The 15,571-nt window shown below is 40.6% G+C and overlaps 2 protein-coding genes across 2 annotated transcripts; both read right to left on the bottom strand.

The window, feature by feature from the left end:
* Positions 1-43: 43 nt before the first annotated feature.
* LOC137731095 (eukaryotic translation initiation factor 4B2-like) lies at positions 44-3,778 on the bottom strand. The gene is made up of 3 exons (XM_068470171.1): positions 2,419-3,778; positions 780-1,253; positions 44-405 (listed from the first exon to the last, which is right to left on the bottom strand). The coding sequence occupies exons 1-3, from the start codon at positions 3,558-3,560 to the stop codon at positions 381-383; spliced, it is 1,641 nt and encodes a 546-aa protein (XP_068326272.1). The 5' UTR covers positions 3,561-3,778; the 3' UTR covers positions 44-380.
* A 9,088-nt stretch (positions 3,779-12,866) lies between these two features.
* On the bottom strand, positions 12,867-13,636 carry LOC137730622 (sufE-like protein 2, chloroplastic). The gene has a single exon (XM_068469602.1). The coding sequence runs from the start codon at positions 13,614-13,616 to the stop codon at positions 12,930-12,932; it is 687 nt and encodes a 228-aa protein (XP_068325703.1). The 5' UTR covers positions 13,617-13,636; the 3' UTR covers positions 12,867-12,929.
* Between the last annotated feature and the right edge of the window lie 1,935 nt (positions 13,637-15,571).

The following is a 15,571-nucleotide window of genomic DNA, read 5'->3' as shown; positions in this document are numbered from 1 at the left end:
GCAACAAAAATTGAGAAAATTGAGTTCCGCAACGAGGCCATGCACAAAAGAACCAAAATATCTGTATAATTCCCAGACGATTGTCACAAAAATAGACTAGTGAGTCCCATGGTGTTCAGTAAAATTGGATCCTAAGAACAATACAGGCTCCTTCACATAAAAAAACAGACAACAAAGAAAACGGAAAACTGCAATTTTACATAGTTTCACGATGCAACAATAGATCGTCAACGCAAGAGTTTTCCCAGTGCCGGTAATCAATAATGCTTGCTCCATTTCCCAGAGCAAAATGAAGAAAACAAAAAGAGTGAGGCAAAATATTATTTGGTCCTGTTTGTCAGAAGCGCAATTCAACGAATCCATAGAAACGGCGCAGTTGTTCACCATCTTTCTCTTGACCTTGCCCTGCCAAATAAACAACCACCAAACGTCATATGCATTTTGAGGCATTCATAGACAAACATTTAGCTCTGAAAGTACATATTATGCTGACTACACAGGCGTAAATCGCCGAGAATGGATTGTTATTTTGAGATGTCCCAATTCTTTAATAATCAAATGGTCATTCTTTGAAAGTTTTTGATCCAATTTTAAACTTTTTCTTACAACTATTAATCAACTTTGTCCCAATGCATTCTTGAGAGTTCTGGGATCAGGCTACTAAATAGCATAATGAAAAAATTTATTTCCTAAGCATAACAGATCAAGTTACTTCTTAAACAGGTTAACATCCTCCATAAGACTGTAAACAGGAAAGCACAGAAGCACATTATTCTCACCTGCCCATGTCTCTGCTCCCCAGAAATCCTCCTCTTTCCCTGCCACCATGGAATGACCTTCTGTCATCAAAAGGCCTAGCCCACGGATCTCCTTTGCCTTGCAAGGGAGACCTATCTACGTATTCCACGCTTCTAGAATCTTCAAATGACCCGGAATAAGACGGCGTCCTCTCATGAAAGTTACCGGCCCTCCCGGTTGAAGACCCAGGCCTTCCTGCCCCAGACCCAGGCCTACCAGCCCCAGACCCTGGCCTATCGATGGCCTTCTGCCCAAAGCGAACTTTGTCATCAAATTCTCGTATCAATGCCTCCAATTCCCTTTCCTTCTGTAGTACTATATCACGTAGACTTGGCTGATCACCACCAGACTCTTGCACAGTTTCACTGTTCACTTTATCCGTAGATTCTTTCTCAAGTTCCTTGTTTAGATGATCTATTTCCTCCTTCAATCTCTTTTCCTCCTCTGTTTCAGGTCTGCAACAAAAGGCTTAAGAGGTCAATTCGACAGGACACCCACAGGTTACATATAACCACGACAAGAAAGTTGAAAATAAATAGTTTGCCTACTGATTACGAGGCAAACTACTTGAGTTTATTGGTAAGGTTTCATCTGCCTACTGCATTTTGCAATGCTAAATTACTGCCAAGTGGAAAAGGTAATCCAGTGAATAATATATTTGACCAATTAAAATGCAATTCTAATAATTTCCACGTAGGTGCAATCAGGTTTGAATATTTATAAAAGAAAACAAAATTAGTACCTTGTGATTAGATCAGACTCATTCAGCAAAGAAAAAGACACCAGGCTGTTTCAGCATAATATCCAGCAAAGAAAAAGACATGGCCTTGTGCAAGGTCTCTGACCGCCTAGTTGTATGCAATGAATATCTACTTCATCGGGGAGGGGAGGAAAAAAGTTTATGTAAACTCATTTCACCCCCACACCACAAACACACAATAAGACAAGAATGTGCCCAAGAGGAAGCACTAACCCAAATATAATCTACTTGTTTCAACCATACACTAGTCTACTCGTTTCTATAGACCCTTTTCAATTGAAACATAAACTCAATACACATAACCCAAAGGTGGCAAATGGCACTAACCCATCTAGCATCTTTGCATGCACTTGGTAGTTGTTGGGAATAATTCCAGCAGTATTCTCCCGATTATTAACTAGTAAGACAACTTATGGCAAGTAAGTAGGGACTAAGATGAAGAAATGAAGAAGCCATGCAAGTAACAAATGAAGTCGAGCAATAAAAAAAAAAGTTCGAAGCGCTACTTGAAGGAAATTCAAACAATAGCTTAACATGGCGAACATTCGAATTTTAATACAGGATCTCACAGGGGCAAGCTTAGAACAGTCCTCATGACAAATCATGACATAGCATTTTGTTTTTAGTGTTAGCAAAGCACTAATGACTTAAAAGGTTCCCCATTCCACTTGAAGAAAGTAGACAGATAAATTTCTCCTAAAACTATACATGACTAATATTCTAAGCATCAGCAACTGGGCAATTCTTAATAGCAAAAAAAAACAATCAACCAACCATTACCAATTCACCATACTTATTGAAACCATTACTTAGCTGAATGCACTACCTACAAATTTAACAAAATAGAAAGCAAAACCAACCTGTCAATACCCTGATGCTCCAGCTCGAGATCAATCTTCCGCCAATCCTTACCCCGCTCCTCCAGCAAAACCTCCCTTGGCTTGGCATCACCAAAGGGGTTTACTTTCGGCCGCGGCTTCACCACATTATCACTTGCATGCAGCCCGGGCCCTTCAGACCGGCTTGACTGAGCACTCGAAGGCCTGCTTGAGTGGGCACTCGTCGGCCTACTCGTCTTCTTGGCTTCAATTTCCGACTCCAGCTTCTTCCAATCCATCCCTTTCTCAGCCAAAATCTCCTCCCTAGGTCGAGCTGCTCCGAAGGGGTTCGGCTTATTGGTCTTCACAACCTGCGATGGCTCATTCACGCCGGACTCGACTTTCGGAGGATCCAAAACCAATTTGGGTCGCTCTCTCTCAACTCTGTCGACCTCGCGTCCGCCTCTCGCCCAGCGATCCGGTTCCGGACCCGAATGAAATTCAGACCCAAATGGGGATGACCTAGAAGGAGCAGGCTTCTTCCCAACAGCCCAGTTATCAACCTCGTCTGCCCTAGACCAAGCTGGGCCGCCCATACCACCACCAACACCACCACCACCCCCACCCCCAGCACCAACACTACCGAGCGAGCTATACCGGTTCTGCCTACCGGAATCTACAGAAGGAAGAGAATTTTTATTCATTGCCCAATTGTCAACCTCGTCCGCCCTTGACGGTTGATCTAAATCAGAAACCCTAGAAGGCGGGCCGCCCCTCCTGTCGTCGTCGAATCCACCGTAGGATCTTCTTCCACCACCACCCCACGACCCGTCCCCGCCCTCTCTGTCCCCGCCCCGACCCGGATTCGTACCAGAGCGACCGTAGGAGGGAAACCCGCCACCAAGGCGACCGTACTGCATTTCTTCGGCAGAGCGCTCCTTGGGGCCTGTAGGGAGGCGCATCATCTCGTCGGGAGTGAGGCCGACACGATTAGAGGCGGGGGTCGCGGAGGTGTTGTGGAATTCAGTGAGGCTCATCTTCTTCTTCTTGGTCTTGGCGCTGACGGCTTCCTTTAGGCTGGGGAAGCTCTGGGACTCAACCTTGGCGGCCGCCGCGAGCTCCTCAGCCTCTTCTCGCTCAGCCTCGGCGGCCCAGTTGCCGACAGTACCCCAGGGTTTGTCCATCTTCGACGGTTTGCGAGATCTGTGAACGCAGTTCGAAATGAAAGGGAGAAAAATGACCAGAAAAATTTGAAAAAAAAAATGGAACGAGGCGAAGGCGAAAATATAATAAAAAGTGGTTTTATTTAAAAAAAATTAATTAATTAATAAAAAGAAAAGAAACTAGAAAGTGAGATGCGAGCTGGGGCTCCGTTATTGTAGCCGGAGCTCCGAGGACATGCGAAGAAGAGGGAAGAGCAAGGAGAGTGGGCGCGTGAGCATTTGGGAAACGCAACTCACCAGCTAATATCAGCTACGTGGTGATTTCCTGAGGCGGTCTGATTGTGAAAGTGGGCCCGCGAGGTAGAACTGTGAACCGTTGATTTTGTGGGCCCCGAGTAAGTCGTGGGCCTCATGCAAGTTGGAGCGTTGGGGTGTTTGCGTGACTTGTTGGGTTTTGTGGAGTCACTGGAGTGTTTATGTCGACCACCTTGAGCATCCCGCTGATTTAACTTCTTGGTAGTTGACGGTTGTGATGCTCTTTGCACTGCACCTTTTTCTGAACAAAAAAAACCCATCTATTTTCAGAAATTCAATGAGAGTTTTTCTTTTTCTTTTTCTTTTTTTGTATTTTTTTTTCAAACGATAAATTTGTTAAATTAAATGGTAGATTTATGAGTCGATTATAGGTTTTGGGCAATTAGCCATGAGAAAGCAGATTGTATAGTATGTTTCCTAAGAATTTTTCAATGTACATGCAAAGAGAATAAATATTTTCTAGTATTTTTTAATTAAATAATGTTATTCACACCTATTTTTATATTTTTCACTCCTTTTAATTTTTAGGTAAATTACAAAAAATTACCTCAACTATAGGTCCAACGTCAATCTCATACCTCATATTTGAAAAATAACAATATCATACCTCATCTTACAAATTCGTGTCAATATCAAACATCTGTCAGTTTTTCTGTTAAATGCTAACGTGGCTTAAGATGGACTCCACTCCTTAGTCCAATTGGATTAGAAAATTAATAAATTAATAAATAATATTTTTATAAAATAAGTGGGACCCACCCCTACAAATTCATCTCCCTCACCAAATTTAAATCTGTAACCAAACACTCTCATAATCCCCCTCTTCTCCATCTCCAGACCAATTCAAACAAAAAAACCCCCCTAATTTCCCTGAAACCCTAACCCTACCTATTCCCGGATCTTCCCTTTCAGACCCATCGGCAGCTCTCTTCCTCCCCACCACCTCCACCGCCACCGCCATTACCTTCTTGAAATTCTTAGCCTCCTTCATTTTTGTCCCTATTCGTTTGCTTCTAAGAAGCCATGCGCCACACACTCCCTGCTTTCCTCCTCTTCACATACGCTTCCCTGTTCCTCATCGCCTTCTTCTCCCTCCATTTCTCCCGCACCACTAACTTAATCCACCATTTCCCCATCACCCTCGCCGACAACCGCCACCATTTCATCCTCGTAATCCGCGATTAGCCTCCTTCTACCCTTCACCGCACTCGCCACGACGTCTCCTCCCTCACGAACCTCCTTCACTGCCATATCCACCGTCTCCGTTCTCCTCCTCTCGTGGGAAGTACTACTCATTGTCTTTCTAGAGACTCCACTTCCATCCACCAAAGGCAACAACTATGTTTGTCTCTTCCAGAACAACTATACCTTTGATGCCAGGCTCTTCAAAACGTTGTCGTTTACGAACTGGACGACGCTGGCGTGCCCCATGCCTAACTGAGTGAAGCGTCTCCGCCCGTTTCACCAACCTATGTTGGCGAAGATGTAACATCTCATATCACTCAGGGGAGTAGATCTTGTAAGCCTTATATGTATATTCTCATCTCTACCTAGCACGAGACCTTTTAGGAGCTCACTGGCTTCGGGTTCTATGGGAACTCCGAAGTTAAGCGAGTAGCACGCGAGATCACTCCCATGATGGGTGACCCATTAGGAAGTTCTCGTGTGAGTTCCCAGAAACAAAACCTTGAGGGCGTGGTCGGGGCCCAAAGCGGACAATATCATGCTATGGTGGTGGAGCGGGCCCGGGATGTGGTGGACCCCGGGGCGGGACAATTTGGTATCAGAGCCTAACCCTGGCCATGGTGTGCCGATGAGGACGTCAGGCCCCTAAGGGGGGGTGGATTGTAACATCCCACATCACCCAGGGGAGTGAATCCTATAAGCCTTATATGTATATTCTCATCTCTACCTAGCATCCCACATCACCCAGGGGAGTGAATCCTATAAGCCTTATATGTATATTCTCATCTCTACCTAGCATCCCACATCACCCAGGGGAGTGAATCCTATAAGCCTTATATGTATATTCTCATCTCTACCTAGCATATGGCCTTTTGGGAGCTCACTGGCTTCGGGTTCCATGGGAACTCCGAAGTTAAACGAGTAGCGCGCGAGAGCACTCCCATAATAGGTGACCCACTGAGAAGTTCTCGTGTGAGTTCCCATAAACAAAACTGCGAGGGCGTGGTCGGGGGTCAAAACGGACAATATCGTGATATGGTGGTGGAGCTGGCCCGGGATGTGGTAGACACCGGGCCGGGATGTGACAGAAGAGCTTCGACAAAGACACGCTGGTGCAGGGTTTGAATTCACCAGAGCTGATGGTTCAGTGGAACTTCATGGTTTACGAGTCGTTCTTGACCAATTGCCAGTGGTCGCTCGACATTCTAGACGTCTAGGCGCCGATGGGTCCGAAGAGGAAGATGGACGAGGTAGGGTTAGGGTTTTGAGGGAATTAGGGGTTTTTTGTTTGAAATTGGTCTGGAGATGGAGAATAGGGGAGATTATGGGGGTGTTTGGTTACAGATTTAAATTTGGTGAAGTGATGAATTTGTAGGGGGTGTGTCCCACTTATTTTATAAAAATATTAAATAAAAATATTATTTAATTATTTAATATTTGATTAATTTTTTAATCTTGTTGGACTAAGGAGTAGAGCTCATCTTAAGCCACGTCAATATTTAACAGAAAAATTAACTGAAAATTTGACGGAGGTCTGACATTAAGACGAATTTGTAAGATGAGGTATGACATTGTTGTTTTTCAAACCTGACGTATGCGATTGTCGTTGAACCTATAGTTAAGGTAATTTTTTGTCAACGAATAAAATGAATTAAGAAAGTTTAACGACAAAAAAATTAACAAGAGTGTGGAAGGTAAGAAAGAGTGTTCTTTTTTTTTTTTGAAAATTTTTATTATTATTAAGGGGAAGGGGAGGGATTCGATAATATTACAATGATTTAGGAGATGAGGAGTTTCGAACCTAGAATGCACGGGCGAAATCCACTAAGATATTGGATCATATGCAAACAAAAAAACATAAAGAAAAAAAAATTAATATGCTTATTTTTTAGGGAAAATTTGAAATAGGTCCAATTTTATAAGTCACATTTTGAAATAAGTCCAATTTTTAGTGACTTTTGACTTTTGAAATATGTCCAATTTTTAGTTACTTTGGACCCATATCAAAAGACTTTTTTTTTTTATATTGGTGATACATCATTTAATTTGTAAATTTAGTGCACTGCAAGTTGGGCCCCACTGACCTTGTTTGTCTGCCAAAACGCACCACCCACTCGTGCGTTTGTGCATGCACCTAACATAAAAAAAAATTTAATAATGTGACTAACGTTATGCTAACCTGACACATGCGACATCAGATGGCACTCGGAGAAGTGGTCGGGTCAGATTGATTGATGGGTCTGTTGGCCCACTATTTGCCTGACTTTTTGGGTCACTATTTGCGTGACTTGCTCTAAATGCCACCGCATGTAAATAGATGAGTGTCTGTGTATTGCATGAAAAGGGCTATTTGTTTTGAAGTCTTTTGGGCCCTCCTTGCCGCCTTGCCGAACAAATTAAACGTCTGGAATCCATCACCATCGCAAAAAGGATGGAAGAAAAGAAAGGTTGAATAGAGTCCGATATAGTTTCAATGCTACGTAGATTTGACGGTATAAATATTTTAACCGTTAAATCTCATTTTCACAATTGCTTAAATTTTTTAAATATTTATTTTTTCAGATTACTTAATGTTACTTAATATTGAAGGAAAGTGGGATAAAATCATCCAATTTCAATGTATGTTTTCCATTATTGCTTAAATAATACATCTCATATACAAAAAATAGAAACACCTTTATTTCTGGGAACAACAATCATTATTCCTACTTTACTTATATTCCCCTAATTCTCAAAAAACCCTACTTCCCCACATCAACAACTCCACGTCTGTATTCTAATACGACACAATAAATTTGATTTAACGCAACATATTTCAGTAATACACAGAAGAGAATTCTTTAAATGATAATTTTATTCTTCTCAATGAGGCGTATTTATACAAGGTGTACAACCCTAACGTAATAGGAAGAAAACTAATTACACGAGATTATAGGAGATTACATAGAATTGATATCAATTAGGAATCCTACCTAAAATACAAAGCCAACACTCCCCCTCAAGTTGGTGCATATATGTTACTCATGCCCAACTTGTGTAAGAAACATGAAAACTTATGACTTGAAACAGCTTTCGTGAGGATATCTGCCAATTGATCATCTATTCTTATTGTCGGTAGTTTAATTATTTTTTCTTCTAATTTTTCTTTGATGAAGAACCAATCAACTTCAACGTGCTTTGTTCTATCATGTTGTACCGGATTATGTGCAATGTCATGGGCAGCTTTATTATCACAAAATAATTTCATGGGCTGATCATGTAGTATACCCAAATCGCGAAGCAGGAGCCTAAGCCACATAATTTCACAAATCGCTAAAGCCATACCTCTATATTCAGCTTCTGCACTAGAACGGGTAACCATATTCTGTTTCTTACTTCTCCATGTAACCAAGTTACCCCTAATGAATGTAAAATAACCTGATGTTGAGCGTCTATCGTCAATTGAACCCGCCCAAACTGCATTAGTGTAACCTTTAACTCTAAGATGATTATTCCTTTTAAACAAAATTCCTTTGCTGGGACTTCCTTTCAAATATCTCAAAATTCTCATCACTGCATTTATATGTTGTTCTCCGAGATCATGCATGTATTGACTTACTACACTTAAGGCATAAGCAAGGTCCGGTCTTGTGTGTGCCAAGTACATTAAACGGCCTACTAACCTTTGATATCTCCCTTTGTCAACTGGTACTTAATTAGGATTAACACTAAGCTTCAACCCTTCGTCTAATGGTGTAGCTACTGGTTGGCAAGCTGACATGTCGGTTTCGTGCAACAAATCAATAATATACTTCCTCTGTAATAAGAAAATTCTCAAACTGCTTCTCGATACCTCACCAAAAAATATTTCAAGGATCCAAGGTCATTCATCTCAAATTCTGTAGACAAATATCTTTGCAAGGCCGCACGTTCTTCCGGGTCATTACCTGTTACCACCATATCATCTACATACACAATAGGTGCAGTAAGTTTCCCATTTCGTCTTTTCAAGAACAAAGTATGATCGGAGTTACTTTGTTTGTAGCCAAATGCTCTCATAGATTTTGTGAATCTTCCAAACCATGCCCGAGGGGACTGCTTCAAACCATATAAGGATTTCTTCAACCTGCACACTTTTCTTTTATATTTATCTAGAGCATTACATCCCGGTGGAAGATCCATATAAATCTGTCAAGTCCCCATGCAAAAAGGCATTCTTCACATCGAACTGCTGTAATGGCCAATTAAGATTTGCAGCCAAGGACAACAAAACACAAACTGTATTGATCTTGGCTACATGGGCAAATGTATCTGTATAGTCAATTCCATATTTTTGAGTGTATCCTTTTGCTACTAGTCTTGCCTTGAAGCGATCCACTGTCCCATTAGCTTTGTACTTCACCGTATAGACCCATTTGCATCCCACAGGTTTCTTACCGACTGGCAAGTCTGTGATCTCCCAGGTAGCATTCTTCTTCAAAGACTTCAATTCTTCATTCATTGCTGATTGCCAACGTGGATTAGCTAAATCCTGATGCACACTGTTAGGAATAGATACAATAGATAATTGATGCACAAATGACTTATTTGATTCTGACAGGTGACTGGTAGACACATTACTTAACGGGTATAACACATTAGACTCAGGGTTGGGCTTACTCATCAGATACCTAGTTTTGCATTTAGGGTCGGCTTCATAAGTAAGTTGAGGAATACCTCGGCTGACGCGATCAGGGAGACGACGTGGTGGTAGTGCATCCAGGATCGAAGACAATTGATTATGGTTATTGGGACTCAAGATCGACTGTGAGATAGCTGGTGACATAGGACCGTCCGATGGTGAGGAAACTGGCAGTGAGCTATCAGGTCGTAAGTTATTTGGCGATGTCAACTCGTCTCTTTCAAGGTTTTCAACATTGTTTCCATGTGAATGATCACCATTTGTCTCCAAGACATCACCACTTAGTTCCAATCCATTCACATCATTGATCTCGTGTGAGCGATCACTACTTGTCTCTAAGACATCACCACTTAAATCCAAATCATTCACACTATCTATATTTGGAATAGGATAATCAAGAGTTTGAACTTCTGTCTGATTCTCCCCCTGAAGTGAAGACTCGAGATGGGCAAAGTACATATCATTGTCATGAAACGCAACATCCACAGTGACAAACAATTTTTTTGTCGGAGGTGATAACAACGATACCCCTTTTGATTTGAGGCATACCCCACAAACACACACCGTAAGGCCCGATGCTCAAGCTTACTTTTCTGTTGTTTATGAAGATGAACGAAGACCGCACAACCAAACACGTGAGGTGGAAGATTAGGAATTGTAGGAGCATCAACATATGAAGAAAGAGTCTGGAGCGGTGTCTGAAAGTCGACTAATCGGGATGGAACACGATTTATGAGATACGCAGTTGAGGTGAAAGCTTCTTCCCAAAAAGATAATGGGAGATGCGTCTCAATCAAAGAAGCACGAACAACTTCTAGAAGCTGACGATTCTTGCGTTCTGCAACACCATTTTGTTGTGGAGTATATGGACATGTAGTCTGATGAACAATACCATGATGATCAAGAAAGGCATAAAGATGAAGTTCATAGTTTATATATTCGACGTCATTGTCACTCATGAGAACCTGTATTTGTGACTTATATTGTACTTGTACCATTTTATAAAACACTGAAACAAAGAAGTAACTTCACTTTTGGACTTCATCAAACAAACCCAAGTCATACGTGTGCAGTCATCAATAAAAGTAACAAACCAATGAGCACCACCAAGTGTAGCAATTTTAGATGGTCCCCAAACATCAGAATGAATGATCATAAACAGGATTGAACTTTTATTCAAACTAGGCGGAAACGAAGTACGATGACTTTTAGCCATTTCACAAACACCACATTTAAAGTTAAAAATATCATGCTTACCAAACAGGCTAGGAAACAACTTCCGCAGATAGCCGAACGAAGCATTTCCAAGTCTACGATGCCACAACCAAATCTCCAAAGCTTTATTCCTATCCCCCAGATTTCCTTCCACTGCAAGAGCTTGAGTCAACATTCGGGAACTGTTTGATGTCAGCTCCAAGTAGTAGAGTTTCCCTTTCCTAATACCATAACCAATCGTCTTGCGAGTCCGAATGTCCTTAAAAACACAAAAGGAAGGCCAAAAAATCACAAGACAATGCAAAACGATAGTTATTTGAGCAACATATAATAAATTATAGTCAAGAAAAGGAACAACAAGTACGATATCAAGACTAAGGGTATTTGAAAGGGAGACGGTTCCTTCCCCGATAATAGGGGTAGAATTACCATTGGCAACACTGACGACAGTTTTGGTGGATGGTTTTAGGGTTTCTACTAGAATCACAAGTCATATGTTCAGTAGCACCAGAATTAATTATCCACATATTATTCATAATAGAGGCAGAAACCTTTAAAGCCTTACCATTGTTACCTGTATTAGTAGAGGCAGACACTTCCGCAACTATATTTTCAGAATCAACCTTCGTATCAGCAAACGAGGTACGCATGGTCGTATTCTCATGTCCAAGTTGGTCGGATCGATTTGGAGACGTACAAGTCCAGACTGCCATTCCCAAGCAACTTTAATCAATACGTCACTCGGTGATCGGTAAAACCCAGATTTTCAAGCAAACCAAGCCCAATAAGCTTCAATTTGCACGGGTCAACAAGGAGGATAGCCCAATAACAATTAAAAAAAATAATAATAAAAAAAAAACACAATTTTTTTCTTGGGCCTTAATCAAACAGCCAATTTTTTTTTCCTTTTTTTTTTTTTTTTTTTTTTCTAACACCACCAATTTTTCTCTCTTCCGTTGATTCCCCTTTTTCTTTTTTCCTTTCACCTTTTCCTGTTTTGTTTTCTTCTCACTTTGAAACAACAGCGGTGGTATGGTGGTTCAAGGCTCTAACAAGGATAATAGCAGCAAGGACATATTCCAGTTCAAAGTGCGAGATAGAGGTGTAGTAGTACTGAGGTGGATTGGTCAGATTAGCGGGTCGGATGGGAGCAAGTTCGTGGGTCGTCGAACCTCAAGTCGGGTATGGCGCAGCAACACAAGTCAGTTGGGTTGCAATCTATGCAATCCTTCACGGCTTCAAATCAAATCAGAAGCAAACAGGCTAGTTGGTCTGTCGTGTCACATAACAGAAAATGAAACGATTCGATGAATGCGGGTCAGCAACGACGGCGTCGCTCACTGTTCGTTTCGAATTCAGAGAGGGTAGCAACGACAACAGTCGCTCGCTCATCAAGGTCGACGCACCACACACGGCTGAGCCACAACAGTGCTATCGCAGCTATGGGTTTTTTTTTTTCTTCTTTCGACCTGGCTCTGATGCCAAGAAGAGAATGTTTGAATGATAATTTTATTCTTCTCAATGAGAGGTATTTATACAAGGTGTACAACCCTAATGTAATAGGAAGAAAACTAATTACACGAGATTACAGGAGATTACACGGAATTGATAGCAATTAGGAATCCTACCTAAAATACAAAGTCAACACACACAATAATGTGCTTCAATTTCTGCTAACTTGATTCACAAGTTAGCAAAAATATTGAAGGACTCGTATCACTTACCCAACATTTGAAGTCTCGTGTTCGATTATCGTTTTCACCTGTTTGATTTACCCTTAAACGCCACTATTGCTTGTATAAAAAAAAAAAATTATATATACATACATACATACATACATGCATACATACATACATACATGCATACATACATACATACATATACATACATACATATATATACATACATACATATATATACATACATACATATATACATACATATATATATATATATATATATATATATATATATATATATATATATATAGAGTAATGGCTTAACCGCTGACCTCATTACTCATTAGTCCCCCGTATCCCCTGCTTTCGCTCCGTCACCAAAGCCTGAGTCTTCCTCTGCATCGCCAGCAGCACGTTGTGCCACGTGTTCACTCTCGAATTCACCTTCCCGTACACCCCCACATTCACGTCCTCCAAATCCCGCGTCTCCACTGCCAAAACCTCACCCGCCTCCGCGCCGTCGAGCATGCAAATCAGGCACGAGCAGAACCCCTTCGAGATCTCCGAGTCGCTGTCCGCCCGGAACCTAATCCTCCCCGCCTCGTCCATCTCCGCCTCCACCCACACCTGCGTCGAGCACCCCTGGACTCGGCTCTCTGGCTCCCGCGCCGACACATTGTCCGGCGGGAGCCTCGCTGCGTAGTGTAGTAGCCGCTTCACGCGGTCGATTGGCTCCACCAGGGACTTGAATTCCAAAACGAGCCGTTTTATCTTGTCAGCCACCATCTCCGTGGCCTTCGACGGAGGCGCCTCCGCCGCCGTCAAGGCCAATGCGCTCGGGTTTCGAATTCCTCGAGTGGGGATGCATTTTATGGATAAGGGACATCTGTTGTTTTGTTTGTCGAGTTTCAACTTGGCCGGTATAAGGTTGTGGAATTGGCGGTTTGAGGATGATTCGGCGGCAGCGGAGCGGGAGGAGGAGAAATGAGGCAGTGTTGTTGTTGTAATTGCCGTGGAGTTCATGTTTGGATGCAGAGAAAGCGATGGAAGGTTAGATAGAGAGAGAGAGAGAGAGAGAGAGAGAGAGAGAGAGAGAGAGAGAGAGAAGTGAGGGAGTTGGTTAAACTGGAAGGTGGAGAGCAAGAAAATTGGAGATCCTTGAAGTGCGCACCGTCTTCCCTCGTTGTCTGCCGCGAAAGTTTCACTGAGGATAGAGGAGTGAGGAATTTACGATATTTATAAATGAGGGGTTGGTTCAATAGTTCGCCACGAGGGAGAGTCTATACGAGGCGCCAAACATTACAAAATTAATGTCGTAAGGTATCTTGCATGTGGTCCAAATATTCCTGTCGACAGGGTTTTGGATTGTCCCTATTGAAACTCATCATCTTTAAATTATTATAATCGTTTCGAATTTTTTTTATTTTCTAATAAGAAAAATGTTATTAGTATTCTAAAAATTTTATTTTACACTCTTCATAAGTGTATTTTTCTTTTTAAAATAGAAAGTTAGAAGTGTAGAACGAGAATTTTGGAGTGCCAATAACAATTCATTTTAATAATAGTAAATTTCTAAAAAGGATTATTTTTTTGGAATTAGATTGATTTTTTTAGTAGAGTTACAGTCTTAGTGGATTAAATAGTTAATTTTTAGTGATGTTGAGAATTATAAGAACGATTCTTCACATAGTGTATAGACATAATTAATTTTTACTACTACAGTAAAACGCCATTTCTGGAGATTAAATTGATTTTTTTTTTCCATTTTCTATGGGTAAATAGAAAACAATTATTAATACTAATTAAGTGATGCCTCCTTTCATCGTTGACGGATATGAACTCCACGGCAATTACAACAAAATAAAAATATTCATATTACAAATCAACTAAATAAAAATTTGACTATTGTCCAATTATCAAATATACGAATTCAATGTTTTTGGATTGAGTTAGAGATCGTTTGAAAGTGCTTAACTAACTGAAAATGATGTTAGAGAAAATATTTTTGAAACCAATTCTTAGTATAAATGCAAGTTAATCTTCAAAAAGCATCTGAAGTGCCTTCTGCAAGAAACACAAAACTTGTACTTCTTGAAAAATACACTTATGTGCTTTTAATGTTTTTGCAACAAAAATTATTTACTCTTAGGCTGGTTTGGTATTGCTGTGCTTTGAAAAAAAACTGCTTCTACTGTGTTGTGAGAATAAACTCATTTTTGCTACTTCATATTTTTAGCTTTTTTTCATCCAAAATTATGAAAATAAGTATTTTTAAGCGTTTACCAAACACCTTTTTGAACTCAACTTTTTTTATACCCACTTTTTATAAAAGCACCTAAGTACCAAATCAGTACTTAAAACACTTTCAATCATCAAAAAACACTTCTCAAATGCTCCCTTAATTTACTGCAAGAGATTAGACCAAGCAACCCAAAGAGGTAGGAAATGAATTAAGATATTACCGCCGCTAGTGACAGTAATAATTTTAATAAATATAATATTCCAAACTCAAAGTTGGGGCTGCCGCACGTGATGATATGATATGTATGTCTTAAGTGGAACTAAAATGTGACAGTTAATTAACTAATTAATTTTATAAAATTATCTTTACACAGTGTGACTTGTGTGCTTACGTAGCCGAATAGAATTAGATATTTTTCATCAGCCACCTCTGTTGCTTTAATTATTTCATGCTTCAAGCTTTGTTCATCCACTAATTATGTGCACGTATGAGAGATGATCGTGAGGTTATATTATTAAATGACACTTATTTTTAAATTGTACCGAGACTTTCTGAATTCAAATTTCATATCTTAAAAAATTTATTGGACTTTACTCATCAGTCATCATGCGACGGATATGAAATGCGAAAAAATTGGCGTTACGCTCTATTCTTGTTCAAATTATTTTCTTTTTATCATCGTTTCAGATTAGCGTCCAATGTACCGTAATTATTCATGTAGTTACCAAAAATATCC

This window comes from Pyrus communis, chromosome 4 (assembly GCF_963583255.1).
Source record: "Pyrus communis chromosome 4, drPyrComm1.1, whole genome shotgun sequence".
NCBI lineage: Eukaryota > Viridiplantae > Streptophyta > Magnoliopsida > Rosales > Rosaceae > Pyrus > Pyrus communis.
This window is presented reverse-complemented; position numbering and strand designations above follow the sequence as displayed.